At 46.7% G+C, this 17,426-nt stretch overlaps 3 protein-coding genes across 3 annotated transcripts; 1 reads left to right on the top strand and 2 right to left on the bottom strand.

The window, feature by feature from the left end:
- Positions 1-690: 690 nt before the first annotated feature.
- Positions 691-3,266, bottom strand: PtA15_9A51 (uncharacterized protein; the record flags this gene model as incomplete). Its single annotated transcript, XM_053172737.1, has 4 exons — positions 691-1,723; positions 1,800-2,125; positions 2,200-2,364; positions 2,457-3,266. The coding sequence occupies 4 exons, from the start codon at positions 3,264-3,266 to the stop codon at positions 691-693; spliced, it is 2,334 nt and encodes a 777-aa protein (XP_053023482.1).
- An 832-nt stretch (positions 3,267-4,098) lies between these two features.
- On the top strand, positions 4,099-5,316 carry PtA15_9A50 (uncharacterized protein; the record flags this gene model as incomplete). Its single annotated transcript, XM_053172726.1, has 3 exons — positions 4,099-4,688; positions 4,774-4,902; positions 5,007-5,316. The coding sequence occupies 3 exons, from the start codon at positions 4,099-4,101 to the stop codon at positions 5,314-5,316; spliced, it is 1,029 nt and encodes a 342-aa protein (XP_053023481.1).
- A 1,290-nt stretch (positions 5,317-6,606) lies between these two features.
- Positions 6,607-11,724, bottom strand: PtA15_9A49 (uncharacterized protein; the record flags this gene model as incomplete). The annotated part of the gene is made up of 15 exons (XM_053172714.1): positions 6,607-7,580; positions 7,659-8,043; positions 8,113-8,362; positions 8,420-8,830; positions 8,910-9,014; positions 9,085-9,192; positions 9,267-9,389; positions 9,457-9,726; positions 9,810-9,986; positions 10,045-10,159; positions 10,227-10,593; positions 10,682-11,300; positions 11,388-11,438; positions 11,537-11,604; positions 11,680-11,724. 15 exons carry the CDS (start codon positions 11,722-11,724, stop codon positions 6,607-6,609), a joined length of 4,068 nt encoding a protein of 1,355 aa, XP_053023480.1.
- Between the last annotated feature and the right edge of the window lie 5,702 nt (positions 11,725-17,426).

Here is a 17,426-nt window from a genome sequence, read left to right as displayed (position 1 = left end):
CGTCCCTGAGGCCCCAGTTTTATGGATGGGATCATGCATAGTTCGACCCAATCCACAAAAGTACACCGAAGGATAACGAATGGAACGGACCTGCTAAGCCCTACTGACCTCCCTCAGCTCTTATTATTAGGCCAAATCAGTCGAATCTCGCTCCGAACAGTATAGCGTGAAAGAACTCATAGTTTTGCACTGTTCAGACGTCGCAAGACCAGGGGGAAACTCCAGAAACAATTCATGTTTGATCTGACCTGAATCCAAGATTTACGCTGGACATGAGCAGTAATCCAAACAATCACAAGTCCCTCCCACAATCGGAGGGGGCATACCGGCCCGAAGAGATCTCCCGAAAGCTAGCAATAGTCAGCTAGGGTCCCAGTGATGCTCCAGCATAAAATAATCCCCACTCAAAGAGCCGCGGTAATACCTAGGGTAGTGTATACACAGTATTGACTTGTTGCGACTTCAAATATATATTTGTATATATTCATGTAAATAAATAGGATAACGAAAGAAGAGTAGGAACGCCATCGACTGATTTCTTACAAGCGACTGGATATCCTCATTGTATAAGAGCATATGAAGATGAGATCGGCTTATTTGAAAGAAAAAGCAACGATGGAGAACAAAAACCACTAGCGTCGACTACTAGTCTGTCGGGGCGAGTTCGAAAGGAGGATGAGGAGAAAAGAACTAATACCAGACCATCTGTTGAATCGGGGGCTGGCCCTGAAGAGAAGGAGCCTTGACATTGGCATTCGCCGTTGGCGATCCATTGACAGACGGGTTCTTTCGAGTCCGATTGGCAGCTTGAGCAGACGTAGGAGTCCTATTGACGGTCGAGCCGGCACCGTTGGATGGGGCTCTCTTTCCCGCGGAGTTCAGTCTGAGATTGGGGACTTGTGCGGAGGCGTGGGCAGCCAAGAGTTGCTCAGGCATCGTCACCGCCGGCCCGGAGGAAGGGAAGGTTGGACAGCCTAGACCGGCCCCGTATAGATTGGTGACTACTTTGCTTGGCAGCTTGCCAAGCTTGACGACTGGTGGCTCCGGCTGGGGCGCTCGATCAAAGTATTCAGCGACCTTGGTCAAATAGACTTCACCCTGCGGATCTAGACACTGAAGATCTTCTTGGTCTAGAAGTTGACTACGCCTAGCCGAGTAGGTTATGCTATAATCGTCAATGACATGCGGATAATCGGCCGCCGGGAAGTCTTGACGCAGATCGTCATCATACCGCCAGCGATCAGTCAATCTCCGATGGCGAGCATTATCTTCGGATTCACTAGGTACCTCAGGTTTTAACCAGGTTCTTGTACATCTCCTCTGCCGTGGAGCAGCGATACGATCGAGAAAAAGACGTCCACCTCTTCCCACTCGCTTCCGGAACTGATTGTGCTCCATTACCGATGGGGCAGTAGAAAGGCCTTGCTCAAAGTTGACTGTAGCCTCCCGATGCGATTTGGAGGCAAGATGTGGATCGGAGGGAAGGGCCCCACGCCACCTCAGCGCAGCAGCTGAGAGTGGCATAGGAAGATGGGCGGAATCCGTCAGATCTTCCCATCCATTCTGCTCTTCACGACACCTGTTGTAATCTCGCTCCATGAGCTTGGTTGAAGCTTTAGCTTGGTCTCGATAGAATTGTACATCTTCCCACACGCTGGTACCAGCTGAGGCGGGACCCGAGAGGCTAAGCCCAGCCGCATTTCGCAGTGGACTCTTAAGTGTGCTGGATGTTGGCCAATTGATTAGTATTGGCAAGTCATGCGTATAGTGATCAGTTGAGGCTCCAAGATATTACTCACCCGTTGCCGGATTGCTCTCGCTTCCGTCTCTTCTCCTTCTTACTGACTAGAAGCTCCTCATCACCATCCGCTTCATTCAGGCTGCGTTTCATTTCGCGGATCAGGCAACGGCCCTCAAAGATGGCTTTCTCTAGCTCGACAGCTTCCCTCTTCGTGCGCTCCCGGGCAAGAACTGTATTTAAAAGCTCTTGGGCTTTGTACAGATCGTTCCGGAGACGCACGAGACGGTCCATGTTTTGGGTATCTGTTCGCCGCGTCTTCCGAACCATCTTTATTTCCCGTCGGCGGAAACAGACGTAAGGATTGCTTTCATTTGTCTCGTCAAACTACAGGGTGAGCGCGCATCGCTAGTTAATAACAATTCACAGGACGAAACTCTCATATACTCATCACAACGTACGTCAACAGCGGGCATGATTGGTTTGCCGCCGCGCTTTAGCCGGCGCTCTTTCCAATGGGAATATACAAACTTGGCGAATATCTTTACGGAAGATAGCCGCTGCGGAATCAACGGAGATTCCAAAGAGGGCTCCAAGTCCGCCAGAGACGGTAGACGGTTGGTGTCCTGTCCAAGTTTTTTGTATATTTCATTTAGATTAGGATGATCTCGCCATTGTTGTTCAGAGATGTGATACTGGGATGAAAGTTGGAACTCACCAGATGCAAGCCGGGGACGGTCTCTTCGGTGGTTTTCTCGAAATGATCCATGATCGCTTCAAAATCATCCTCGGCAAGACGGCCCGGCCCGTCATTTTCGACTCCAGCGCGTTCTTTCTCTTTCCCCTTACGCGAGTTAGTCTTCCGGTTCTTGGTGCTGTCATCTGGGGTTGAGGTGTGCTCAATGCCAGGCGCGTTTTCCGAGTTGAAACGATTGAGCCAGGCCTCGTCTTCCTCGTCCATGGTGTATAGGACACCGCCGAGAGTGTCTTCGACCGTATCACTGAATCTGATGTACGAACTCGGCAAGAATATTTTGGAGTGTGCGTAGAGTGCCTCATACGTGGCAGGGTCGACGAGGCCAGCAGCATCTGGGATGGGGATGTGGGGGACGTTTGAGTCGTTGGGGGCGGAGGTGTTATTATTATTATTAGTGGTGGTGGTGGTGGTGGTGGTAGTGGTAGAGGACTGTGCGGCAAGGGTTGAGTTGGCAGCGGTGTGAGCGAGTTCGGCAATGACACCGGGGCTGACGGGTTTGCGTGGGTTGACTGCCGAGCGCAAGAGTGCGGCGGTTGAGGCATTGATGACCTTCTGGAGATGGAGTTCGGACTCCTCCTCCTTGTCAACCCCGGTTTCGACGATATGACTGCGATCTTTAGCAGGACTGCCGATGGATTGCCGGCGATCGTCCTCAAACGTATAATCATCTTCTTCCAGATCAGAGGGAGTATCAAGATGGCCGGTATGGATGGTGATCCGAGTCCTGAAGTTAATCTTCCGATTCCGGAATCGGGCAGAAACTTTAGGCATGCTGCCTGTAGGATGCTACAGGCCCGACCAGCCCGCAGCCGATGGGGCGAGGAGGGAGACTGGGGACGAGAGTCAGAAGAAGAAGAATGAGGGGGTGCAGGAGGAGGAGGGGAAGAAGCCGAAGCCGAAGCCGAGGCCGAAGCAGCAGGGTCGGAGATGAGTCGGGAGGGTGGTTACCGAGCCAACTGGGGAAAATGGGATGTATGTATGGCTCTATGGCAGGCTCGCTACTGAGAGCGGGGTAAAGACAGGGCTATGAGACTCAGAGAGGTGGGGGGGATGGCTGGGTAAGGGTTTGAGGATCAGGAAGCGATGATATGTAGCATGCAACCAAATATGTAAATAAGTAGTACTGCCAGCTCCACTGGGTGCTTGGTCTTTGCGAGCGAATTGGATGATTCGGACTGGGAGGAGAGAGATCAGGGGGAGAAGGGTGGGGTGTTGTGACCACACAAGTCGTTAATTTGTATTCTGTTGTACGAGCGAACCGAGCTGAGTCTCTGAGGCGACAGACTCGATGAGAGGGATGCTCGCTCCTGCTCGCTTCAGAGACTGAACGGCCCAGCGAGAGGAGATACTGACTTCGGTAAGTATACAGAATGTGGAAGTTGGGAGTTGCAGAAAACGGTAGACTTTATTAGTAAGCTTGAAAGAAAAAGCCGGGGGTCAAAACAGTTGATGCCCGGAATATGTACATATTTGTGTCGATACATATGTATGTGTATATATATGCATGACGTCATCCCATACATTCTCCACACAAAATCTGGCACACTTATTCAAGTTCCTGTCTCAGCCGCCACCGCCGCAACAATTCAGCAAACAGCTCAAGATGCTTCTCATCAGACCGCTCAGGAATATCCACAGGGACTGTCGCGCCATCCCACCAGCACTCGCCAACTTCCACCTCGGCACCATCTCGCCATTCTCCTCCACCTCGAAAAGCCGTCAACCAGCACATGAAGTCAAACATCTTACCGTCATCGGTGCGGGGCTCATGGGAAGTGGGATCGCCCAAGTAGCAGCCCAGGCCGGGATAGCGGTGACAGTACATGGGATGAACGAAGAGATCTGCAAACAATCTAACTCGATCATCAACCAGTCCTTAAAACGAATTGCAAAGAAGAAGTTCCCAGAAGATCAAGCCAAGCAAGCAACCGCATTCATCGAGGCGGTCAACAAGAACTTGAAGTTTGCAACCGAGCTCAAGAACGCAGTCGATCATCAAAAGACCGACTTGATCATCGAAGCCATCGTCGAAAAGATACAGATCAAACAGGAATTGTTCAAGGCACTCGATCATCTCATCGAGAACCCAAACACGATCTTCACCAGTAACACCTCATCCCTCAAGATCGCCGATATCAGTCAGGCAGTCTCAGCCCACCGAAAGAAACAATTTGCTGGCTTGCATTTCTTCAAGTTGGGTTTAGATATCTATCTTTAATTAATCGCCCATTACTGACCAATCTTCGCATCTGCTGTTTTAATGCTGTTCACAAAACAGTCCGGTTCCTCAAATGAAATTGGTCGAAGTGATTAAAACCGATCAAACTTCAGACGAAACTGCTCAGCGATTGATTAACTTTGCCAACCAACTCGGCAAAAGTCCAGTCACATGCACTGATACCCCAGGGTGAGTTGGCACATTATTCCTTTCCGCTGCAAAGGAATATATACATATATATCTATATATATATATATATTAGATAGATACTTAAAATCTCCAAAACATCTCAGATTCATCGTCAATAGGTTATTGGTGCCTTATCTGTTAGAAGCGATGAGGATGCTCGAGCGGGGGGAAGCGACGAAAGAAGATATCGACACAGCAATGAAGCTGGGGGCAGGTCATCCGATGGGACCGATTGAGCTCTCAGACTACGTCGGCCTGGATACGATGAAGTTCATCTCCGATGGCTGGAGAGAGAGCAGGGTCCAGTCAGGCGAAATCGACAAGGCCTTGGTTGAACCCGTCAAAGCCCTCGATCAACTCGTCAGGGATGGAAAGCTTGGTCGCAAGACCAATGAGGGCTTCCTCAAATACTGAAAACTCATTCAATCCCTTCTTCAAACCTCTACTCTTATTTTGCTGTACCGCTTGATGGCAGTTCAAGTTCTGTACTTTTGCATTTTCATTATGTTCAAAGAGACACTAGATCAGTCATAAAAAGAGTGCAACTGGATTGCTCGAGTCAATTGATTTCCGGCTTTGGTTTTATTAAGAAACATTTCATCCTGATGTGAACAAGTCAAGCCATGTAATCAATACTATGTAGAATCATCTCGAAATCTGTTAGATTGCATACATATGGATCTCTCTGAGTCCAGTAGCCATCTATTCGTGTTTAACCTCCTCTCTTTGTAAGCTTACACCTTTGTCTGAGCAAGTAAATCAAAAGCTGTAGATAATTCTATGTAAGACGTAGCAAATCCCACTTGATCCTAGCATGACTCAGCTCATGATTATATCTCAAGAAACCAACATGATTTATGATTGTGCAATGGTGAATGATTTGCAGCCTTACGCTGTCGGAATTCTAGCTTGAGATGATACTCTATGACAACTCAGAAAGGAAATGGAGTTTAAATGGAGGGGCTCGATGGGGCCAAGCTCGAACTTAACTAAGTCCCGCAGTTAAGTTCGGGCCACGTGGAGTTCAGCTTAACCAAATCCCTCTATTGGAGGAGGGATCTAAAGCGCACAGCCCTACTTGGGAAATTATTATCACGGTACAGAGTTACGCTAAAGCGCAGCTGACCTACAAACTCTTGGCGGAGGTCACAGATACTACAGTCGCCGATCCGACAGGTATGTATGCGGTTATACGATTTCAATTGTATTTGTGAATTTTACTCGAAAAGTCAAGGCCCTCAGAAAATGGTTGATGTTGGTCATCAAGAGAAAAAACAAACCTGCGTAAGGTATAGGGGCTATGGGATAAGAAACAGACTCTTCAACGGATTGATTAGGGCTTCGTTATTGGTTGGGTTTGATAAGAGAAATTTTACATCTAGTGTTTGTAATGTGTAAGAGATAAGGGAGGTGTCCAGGTGGCATGTAGTGTACCCGCCAGTCATTATTGGTAAAATAATCTTGAGAACGGAATGAAAAGACGGAATTACTAAGAAAGAGAAATAAATAAGCATGTGCTTAGATAGTGTTCCATCGATCATGTACGGTTTGGTTGATTTGGATAAACATCGACCCTCAAAGAAATAACTCGAGAAAAAGCCAATGAAAGGTAAGCTGTAATCGATCATAATCACGTCGAAGCCTCGTGTTTCTACCTGCGACCAGAAATCAAGGCTCGGCAAGCCAGCCCTGGCTACCTTACTTTTATTCATCCACCACCAGTGGGAAGAGCGAGGTTCCTTGAGTTTGACTAGATTGGATATCAGCAGTAGCAGCGGAGTTGTTGTGGTGATAGTTTTGCTCGTGGTTGCCGTTGTCGTTGTGGCTGTTGTTGTGATTGTGGCTGTCGTTGTGATTGTGGCTGTCGTTGTGATTGTGGCTGTCGTTGTGATTGTGGCTGTCGTGGTGATTGTGGCTGTCGTTTGGGTCATGTCTGTTGTGGTTTGAGCGGTGGTTTTGGATGCTCCGGGTGTGATGGGTTTTTTGGATGTTGTTGGGATAGTGGCGGTTTGGTTGGTTATTGTTGCTCTGACGGCGATTTTTGTGTCTGGGATTGTTGTGGTCTGAATGATAAGAGTTCAACTCATAGTTGGGATAATTGTAGGGAGTCGGGTGACGTTTGGTGGACTTCTTTTTGCGGTGTTGAGACGTACGGGACCTTGCGACTTGGCGAGAGTTCGAAGACTTGTGCGATCCGATCGTATGGTTCTCTTCTGGACTGTTTCTTCTAGATGAAGGAACTGCCTGGGGGGAAGCAGCTTGGATGGAAGGTTCTGCTTCACTCAAAGGCGAGCTAGAACGAGGCTTAGGGTCCTGGTGCATTGCTTCTCCATCATAATCCGGGGGGTTCTCTGGAGGCGTAGTCGGCTCAGGGCTTTGGGGATCTAAACATATTTTCTCCGCGGGATTCACATTTACCTTTGGTTCACTCAGTTTCTGATCGAGTGAGGGCGGGTCTTCCGGTGTGTGCGGACTCCGCATGGAGACCGGCCCCATGATTATTAAATCTTCGTCCGGGGTGACCGATCGAGTGTCGACTGCCTCGAACGTCGCGTGTTCCACCGGAATAGCCTCAGGTGGAGTCTTCACGATGATGTCGGAGTGTTGATCGGCACTGGGGGAGGGCGAGATAGGCTTGGCTGCATTCGGATTACAAAATTGCTGGTACAGATCATCTTCTGATAGTGAACGGAAGCGAAGCAAGTCAGCTTCGAAACATTTTTATCATCAAAACAAATAATGATCATGCCACCAACTTTCCGCGTGAGAGTTCGAGCTCTTTTCAAGCAAGCGATTGGTATTACACTTGGGTCGCACCGGACTGCCGACACGAGAAACCACGCTGCGTGAAGAGACATAGGTGGCTTGAGCTTTCTGCTCAGGATCCAAACGCTGTTTTTTGGCCGAGTCGTGGTTGGAGGTCTGAGGCCCATCGGTGGAGGAAAGTTTACGGGTCCGGGCTAGCTCCTTCTTTTCAGCAGCAGCCTTAGTGCGCTGTCGGACTATTTCTTCGTACTGGGGCACAAGGTCATTTACTTGCTTTCTGAGTGTTTGCCGAGCTTGCGCAGCACCCGCAGCATCCCAAACCTCACAGATTTCGGTTTGCCGTTGATCCTTTGTTCCTTTCTTGCTGTTGTAATCCTAAGTGAGAATCGGATCGTCAGGTCAATATGAAGACAGCTGTTTTTAACTGTGGTGCGGCCGACTAACCAGTATCCATCTCAGCTTTGTCGCAGGCTCTTTGAAGAATGTCTTGAAGGCATGGATTAAATAGAGACCACAATCACAAAAGTTTGGTTGCTCGGGCACTGGTGCTTTCTTGATTGTTATGGATTTCACCAGGCTTTCGGGCAGCGATTTGTCGAGTTTATCCTTAGCCTCGTTGATCAAGTACCTCAAAATTGTTCTGGATTGAGGTGTGTGAGCAGTACCCAGCGAGTCCAGGGTGAAAACGTACGGCCTGAGAAAATTAGTTAGTTTTCAACTCGTTAGTTGGATAGGTCGTATCTTGGCCCACAATTTTATGTCGTCCTTGAAATCATCAGTGATGGATTCGGCATTCGTCGCACCATCGTGAGCAAAGCTTCTCTGATCGTCGAGCTCCATGTGTCGAAGTGCTTGAACCGAGTGTTCGACATCGACCTTCATGTTGGGATCATCAGCCACCATTTCTTCTGCCGCAGTATCCAGTTTCACTAGTGCCGAGTTAGCACTGTCAAGGTGTGATGAAAAGAACCGGGACGCCTTGAAACATTCGGATTGCGGCGGCGTAGTCGGGGATGTTTGCTTGGCGACAGAATCTTCAGATTTGTGCGAAAAGCGAGTTTTCCTTGGTGAAGAAAAGGCGGCAGGATTGGTCTCGGGTATATATATCTGGGGATCTAGTAACTTCCCCGGATTTGAAACAATCATGAAATACCAATGCATACTGCAGAGCAATAAACATTAAGTCCGGTTAAGTGAACCAGGTTACTTGAAAAAACAAAGGAAGGGTCTGGATGACTCACTGCTCATTGATCGGTATCACAAGAAAATCTTTTTTAAATACGTCTATTCCTTTTGTCCATTTTCTGACACCAGCGTAGGCTTCCGCCGCTTCAACAGCTGCAGTTCTGGGTGTAAACTATGCGTCAGTTGAAGAAGTAGCTTCGAATGCGTAGCAAATGTACAACAGTGACTGACTTTTCCTTAGACTTACAGCCACTTAACTTCTGGAAGAAAAATGAGTTGAATAAATGTATTGAAGTAACCAGCTCCGGGTTGCGTTTGCGAATCTGACTCAATTCCCATCTACCAAAAGACATCGCACGTCAAGCTCACACGAGAAGGGAATCAAAACAAAGGAGGGAAATGGGAAAACTTGCATAAGCCCGAATTCGATCAGAGTATCATTCAGAAACTCGCCCTCGTTGAGGCGATTGAGATCTCCTCTGGTGATTGCAACGGATTGGGAGTGACGATCACTTTCGAAAGGCCAGACTAGGACGCTGGACAAGAGGTTGAATGGCAGTCAGAGGGGTATGAATTCAAGTAAAGAACATGCTGACGACTGACATGTCTGAATCAACGCCGGCGGTAGATGATCCTAGTGGAAGTTCGGGGCGAGGATTACCTGGCAGTTGAATCGATGACCGAGGTTGTTTATTCCTAGTATTGTATCGAACGGCCAACTTCCCATCCTGGAATTTCTCCCTGGCGTCGAGAGTGGCTTTGCCACCTTGCCACTCCAGGTCGTCAAACTGCGCGAGGGTTGGATTCGAGACATGTGAGTCTTCTTGCCGGGATATTTGATTCGTGCTGTTCTTTTGGTATACTGAGGGGGGTCTGGTGGTGAATGAAAAGGATGCCGAGATTGTTAATCACAGAGGGTCAATATGTCTGATGATCTCTAGACTGTTTAAGCGTACAGACTAGGCAATTTAAGGGTGGCAGTCGAGTGGGGCTGGTAAGGGCGATCTGGTTTAAGTAGCGATGTTCGGGGGCATGTAGCGATGCGTCGAGGGGAAGATGTTTCAGGCTTCGCGCTGGACTCAGGATAATCGCCGTCTGAACAGGGATCCTCAGGGAAACGAAAGTGGGATATTCTGACAAAAGATCATCAGTCTGAGTTTTAATGACACGGATATGGGACAGGCTACATACTTTTCAGCTGTATCAGCCTTATCTTTGGGGAGTAAGTGGAGAAGTTCTTTAATAGTATCATTACATGACGCATCAAAGACTTCTACCAAACATGCATTAAAATCCGGGCCCGGCACTGCGGATTGTTGGAATATGAGGTCAGCAATGTTAGTATACGTACGGCCTGGATACCTTCAGCTTACGCGGTTCAACGTTTCGGAGCTTAATGAATTCTCTGAATTCATCCTGGCCATCAACGTCTTTGTCAAATTTTATAATTAGCTGATAAGGTTGTCCCGCCCCAGGATCCAATAAGAAATGTTTGAAGTGTTCGACATTTATTTTCACGCATGCGTACTGTTTGCTTTTTGGCGGACCTTCCTGAATAAACATTAGCTTTTTCTGGCAACATGACAGAGTCAGTTTAACCGAAAATGCGGGGCCGTCAAAAACGGCTAAAGAACTTCGAAACTTGATTTTCTTGAGTTTTACACATGGCGTCCGGGAGATGGTTGTGGTTTTGTCCGGATCACATCTGTTTGGTTGGCGAAGGATTGATTTACTACTGTTCTGGAATGTCAAAAAACGAAGGAATAAAACGGATGAGTCGACCATCACGTGACAATTGCCAATAGAAAAGAAAAAAACCTCAGCCAACCTTGGAATTCTTTCCTTGCATGGATTCGATCCTCTTGGCTTTGAGTAAGAAACCGTCGTCGTCGTCAGATTCCGCATCGAGCTGGACAGTTCCGAAGATTGGCTTGAAGGCTTCCTCGAGTTGCTTCTCATGCGAGACGGGTTTGTCTTCTTCGCATTCTCCAGTCAAGTCAATTGGTTCGTGTGAAGAGATAGCTTTAGCCTTGCCTTTTCCGTCTCCTAGTTTCGGCTCGGCTTTTGCGGCGGCACCTTTGATACTGTGTGATTGTTTTGAAGTAGAAGGCTGCATACTATTTGAACGATCTTCGGCCCTGATACCAGCTATAGCTTTGCCGATCATCGAATTATTATCAAGCATGATTTTATGACCGACGACAGGGCGGCGGGCAGAGTTTTGTTTTGAATCGCGGCGATGAATTTCTATCCCAGAAGGTCTGTTCTGGTGGGTGGAAAGAACACGTTCAAAGGGGCGAAAACCACTAGGCGAAGGAGCGCGGGATGTCGAAGGCCGTTCATCATCAAAATTGTTATCCCAGCATTTGCGATGAGATTCTGGTGGCGCATTTGCCGGCTTAATTGGGTTTCCGGGTCCTTTGGATGACCGATGGAAATGCATATCGCTTTTTGAAGTGGAGGCACCGCGCGGGAGAGAGGCCATGAGGTTAGTCGGGATGGTGTAGCGGATGTTGAAATGGAGAGCCGCTGACCTTGAAGAGGATGTGAGATCAAGGAACGGTGCTGTATTTTCGAGTTGATCCCTAACGGATGTGTAAGAAATCAGACCGAGGTGTGAGGGGTGGAAATTAGAAGCAGATAGACATGAATCTGGCTGGGAGGGTTAATTTAAGAGGCTAACTTGCTAGATGAGATCAAATGTGCCAATTCGTGTCCACTCAAGCTTTCGTCGTCCAAAATACCGATTTCCTGAGGCCAAGTAATCGTTAGTTATCTATCCCAAGCTTTTGCTGGATCCAATCAGATTACCCAGGCTTTACTTACAAAACAACCAGACGAGCAGATGTTGGACAGTGTGCTGGAGGACATGAAACGGACAGTTGTGAGTCCGAGTAAGTTCGGGGTCTTCTTGACCACTCCGGCAGGCTATCGGGATTCGGAGTATGTATTCCTGTTCTTGGAGAAGGGCAGTAGAGACTGTCAGCGTCGACTGCTGACTGTAAATATGCAGCCCGGGGAAAACTCAGCCGGGAAAAACCCCAAAAGGACCCAGACAAAACTACCCGCGGACCAAATTGGGCGAGACCCTGCACTGCAGGAACCACATCAACCCCATGATCTTGAAATCTATTGGAGATAGAATCCTGCTCCCATGGTCATGCTCAGTGCCCAGGGAACCCCTTCTAACTGACCGTGATGAAAATGTATGGGTTTTTTGGCAAAACTCTACGCACAAAAAGTGTATGAATGACCTTCTTTATTGTCAAACGTACGCACCTCAAATAAAAAACAAATCCTGGGGATGGGAATGTAGTGACTGAAATCTAGGAAATTCGTGAGTCCACAAGAAAAATCCACAACCCCCCCCCCCCCCTCATCATGGCTCATTTTTGGAACCCCCTGTCCGGGGCCCAGCTTTGTTTTTTTCCCCTGGGCCCCCCCTTGGCAGCAAATGCATAGGCATGAAAAATGTGTGAAGTTTTGGGAAATCATCTGAGTGTACGCACAAAAATTCAATTTGTATGAATTGAAAGAATGAGAAGATGTAAAATTTTTGCCCCTGTCTCCACCAAATCTTTTGAACACCCAGGGGTTGCACGTGATACATATACCCATTTATCACACATAACATGGTGTCCAAATGGGGCCTAAAACTACAGGAAAAAGTTGTGCAACTGCTGTCAGTTGACATGTGAGATGCTCCAGGATAATGGTCATTCAATTTCAAACTCCACCAAACCACATAACAATGTTTCTTTGCACATTTATGGTATTCAAAATTGCATATGTCACTATTTACATAAGATCATAAAGCCAATTTTGGCTGGGAGATGTCAGCGTGCATAAAACTTTAAGTGACATCTCCCAGCCAAAATTTCAGTTTATGATTTATGGTGTTCAAAGTTGGTTTGCATAATTTTACAGACTTACTTCGCGCACTGCGAAAAACACTTCGCGTACTGTGGGCGACCAATCCGCGACGTCGCGACGCAGTGCGCGCCCTCCGTCAAACACTTCGCGCACTGTGAATTCCCCCAAAAAAATAAACGGATTTTTGCCAGTTTTTATTTGATGAATCAATAGATAGGGTTCTCATTACCCCACAAAAAATTTCTGGAGGTGTTTCTGGCTCTTAGTCTAATGTAAGAAATTATTGATTAATTAAACCAAAAAATAATGAATGCATGGCCTTCGGGGGTCTAAAAACTGTCCCCCGTAACCTGAGAAGCTCATTGCACCTCCAACTTTGTTGCTTCTCCTAAGACCATGGATCCTCTCGCCGCCGCGATGGCTTCCGCACCCAACACCAAGGAAGATCCTCCACCTATTGATGCTCTCAACTTGTCAATGGATTCCGTACCACCAAACAACAGAGAAGATTCTCTACCCGAAGACGCTAGATCTAGATCCGAGCAAACTCCAGTCAAAGAAGAACACCATCCGCCAATTCCAGCACCCCCAGCACAAAGCTATACCTCAAAAGACGCTTGCTTCGAGAGCATCCAGAGCTGGGCTAAGGAGCATGGCTATGCAATTGTGAAAGCCCGATCCTATCCTGTCAATGGCGTAGACCGGGTGATTTATCAATGCGATCGATCTGGTAAATATCGGCCTCATCGAAAAGCTTTGACTGACATGACCGACACTCCGGACAACACCAAAGGAAACGAAGATAATCTAGAAATCAAAAAGAAAAGAAATGAAGACCCTAGCGCTCCGAGAATGAAAGACAGCAGCAACAAGACCCGCAAGACAAACTGCCCATTTCGACTTGTCTTAACACACGACCCAATCACCAATAATTGGGACTTGGATATCAAAAATCCTGACCATAATCACGCCCCATCCGAACACCCTTCTGCCCATGTTGTTCACCAAAGATTCACAGCCGATCAGAAGGAACAAATGATATTGCTTCGTTCTGCCAGTGTTATGCCGATCAAAGTGAAAAACACACTGATGAAAATGGGCCCGACTCCTCTCCTTGCGCCATTGAAGGCCATTCACAACTTTAACTATAAAGAAGGAAGAATGGAGCTTGAACGATCGCCACCGATGATCCGCGTGATTGAAGCCCTCAGATCGAAAGGTTTTAAATACCAAATCAAATCTTCAGTAGACATCAAGACTGGCTCGGATTGCTTATCTGCATTATTCTTTGCGCTTCCGGAATCGTTAGAACTCGCCAAGAAACATCACTTTTGCATTCAGATTGACGCTACCTACAAGACTAATCGCTACAAGATGCCACTCTTGCACATTGGTGGGGTCAACTCGTGCAATCGCTCTTTCACATTTGCTTTTTGCTTCATCTCAAAGGAGCAAGACAGCGATTTTACGTGGGCTTTACAACAGCTGAAACTGGCCCTTCAACCTCACATTCCTTCTGTTATTCTCACCGACAAGGAGCAAGCGTTGATGAACGCTATTGAAACTGTCTTTCCGAGCGCTCGAAATCTCTTATGTCAGTGGCACATGGGCAAAAACTTATACGCGCAATGCCGTCCGATCCTTGGTGATGAAGACTACGGAACATTCCGACAGGCGTGGAACTACCTGGTGGTCTCTAAATCTCCAGAAATTTATCAGAAAAACTACGCTAAGCTCGCATCGACTTGTACGCCCGACGTTATGGAATATCTCGCCGAAAACTGGATCCCTTTGAAGGATCGATTTGTCAAGTATCTCATTGGAGATGTTCCGCATTTCAACAACGTCACCACCTCCCGAATCGAGAGCCTTCATGCTGCTGTCAAGCGCTTCCTCAAAGGAGCAAAATCCTCGATGCACACTACTATCTCCGACATGGATGATGCGGTCAAACATCAGCTTCACGAAATGAGGATTGAATGTGCGACACAACAGCAAGTGCACATCAATAACCTTCCTCGAGTTCTCGGTCGCTTAGGTGGTAAGATCTCTCACCATGCCCTCAGAGCAGCTCATTGTCTACTAGTCTCGGACAAATCGCCCGAGTGCAAAGATGCTATGTGTGAAACTCCAATGGGAATCCCCTGTGCACACCAGATGCGAAAGCTAGACGAGGATGGTTTCTATGTTGGGATTGATCATTTTCACCCGCAATGGCACCTTCCTGAAAAGCTTGCAAGTTCCTCCTTTTGTTTGCTTTGAATTACAAGTTTTCTTATCCTTTTCCTGTTTGTGTTACACAGGAAGTGATCCCCGAGGAAGTGAAAGAGACATTTCCGACTGACGAAGAGCACGAAAACACCTTTCTTTCCGAGATCTTCGAGAGGTTTCAGAAGCTCTCAACTCATGAAAAGCCCAGGTACATTCGCGAGTTCGCTCAGTTACTCGACCAGACTCATGTCCTGTCTCCTTTTGGGGAGCCTATTGAACAACCACACAAAGACAAGCCTAAAGACCAATCACAGAAGTCGACCAAACGAGATCCGTCGGCATGGGAGTATCAAGTCCCCAAGAGAAAAGTTGGACGACCTCCCAAGCAGAAACCCCTTGAGCCTACCCAGAAGCGACGGCGAGGACGACCTCGCAAGGATGAAACCGATGTGAAAAAGCGCAAAACAACAAAAACTGCAAAGGTATGAATGTTTGGATTGCTTGCTTGATTGTAACCTGTTTTTTACTCACATAGTTCGCCATATTGTACATCATTCAATATCCAAACAGTCAACCGTTTTGCAGTCAGAAAGCGAGAGCGCCTCATCTTCGATTTCGGACGGAAGCGGAAGCAACAGCGAAAGCAATGAACTCCCAGCTGACCCCTTGAAGATAGTGACTGTGAACGTGAATGATCGATCAAGTCTCAATGAAGACTGATTGTTGTTTTTTCAAATCAAATCACAGAGGTCGGGTCGGGTTGTTCAACCAACCAATCAGAATTGCGAGACAGGTTCGAAGTCAAAAGAAGAAGCCAAAAATGACATCAACAATGGAAAGGATGAGATTCCGGTGTCGGAAGAGAGCGATGACGATGAAGATACCAATGAATGGATAAAATTTAATCAAGTAAGAATTCACTTGATCAAACTCAAACCGATAATGCCCGTTTTCTGATTGCAATCATGTTGAAAGGCACATCCTCATTATACCGCGGTGGTTGGCCGATTCAGATCCAGCATTTCGAAAATCTTTGATGTTGATGGTGATGGGCACTGCAGTTTTAGAGCTGCAGCGGTAAGCATTGGCCTAGACGAAGGTTCTTGGAAGGATGTTCGTCGGGCAATGGTTAAGGAAATGGATAATCAACCGGTTTACAAGAACAAGAAATACACTTCAGTAATCTCCGATTCTGTCCCATTCAAACGATTACGATTGAATCTCAACTACTTCCGTACACCGGCTCAATCAACACAGTTTTGGATGAATTTCCCTCGACATGGCGATCTTCTTGCAGATGCGTATCAACGCCCGGTGATTTACCTTTCAAACTTAATCGTTGCGACTTTCCTGCCCTTGTCACATGCGCCGACCAACAACCCACCAATCTTTATTGTCTATCTCGAAGGGAAGTATCACTTCAATGCTTTCCAGTTTGAAGGAAGCATTTATCCTGCTCCCAAAATACATCCCCACTGGTTTAAATGGAGAAGCGATACCGCCAAAGAATGGGAGGCAATAATACAATTAAATCGAGATGAATGGGACCGCCGATTTCCTAACGACCCATCCGCCTCGCAAGTTGTTATAGATTTAGAGTAGTCTATTTACATATCCAAATGCTTGATTTATTTGATTCTACAAGAAAAAATACATGTTTTATTTCCACTCCTGTTCTGTCTAATTTAAGAAGACTTTTTCATTTTATCTTTGACTGCTCAGTGAATTAAAGTGAGCCTTGGCTGAGTAAAATACAATGAAATACTATCAATAAGATGTTTTGAAAAGGAGATGATAATAAACAGTTTCAATCAAGCCAATGAGATTTGTGGTCATCTTCAGAACCTATTACGGCCTTGAAATGCTTGCAACTACAGTCCACAAAATTTTCACACTCAGGGCTGCGGGAAAATTCTGAAAAAAAAAATCACATGTTTTTTAAAGTGTGAAATGATACTGCTAAAATTATAGAGCTACTGGATCACTGTAAGCTTTATTTTGGACCCCTCCGGGATTAAAACATGATTTGATTTTTGTGATTTCCCGGGGACTCAAGGCTAGCCCAAGCCACACCCAGAAATTTTTTATGGGGTAATGAGAGCCCTATCTATCAATTTATCAAATAAAAACTGGCAAAAGTCTGTTTTTTTTTTCGGGGGAATTCACAGTGCGCGAAGTGTTTGACGGAGGGCGGGCACTGCGTCGCGACGTCGCGGATTGGTCGCCCACAGTGCGCGAAGTGTTTTTTGCAGTGCGCGAAGTAAGTCCGTAATTTTATGCATGCATAAATCATAAAATCATAAAATCTTTTTTGCATGGGATACAACTGTCTGATTATGTAATACAAAATTTCCTCACCAAAATATTTTTATGATTTTATGATTTATGCATGCATAAAATTATGCAAACCAACTTTGAACACCATAATTCTATGTAAAAAAATCTTATGCAATTTTGAATACCATAATTGACTGTGCATTCAAGATTTG

The sequence above is a fragment of the Puccinia triticina genome, chromosome 9A, assembly GCF_026914185.1.
Source record: "Puccinia triticina chromosome 9A, complete sequence".
NCBI classification, from domain to species: domain Eukaryota; kingdom Fungi; phylum Basidiomycota; class Pucciniomycetes; order Pucciniales; family Pucciniaceae; genus Puccinia; species Puccinia triticina.
The sequence above is the reverse complement of the archived record's forward strand: the minus strand, read 5'-3'. Positions and strand labels throughout refer to the sequence as shown.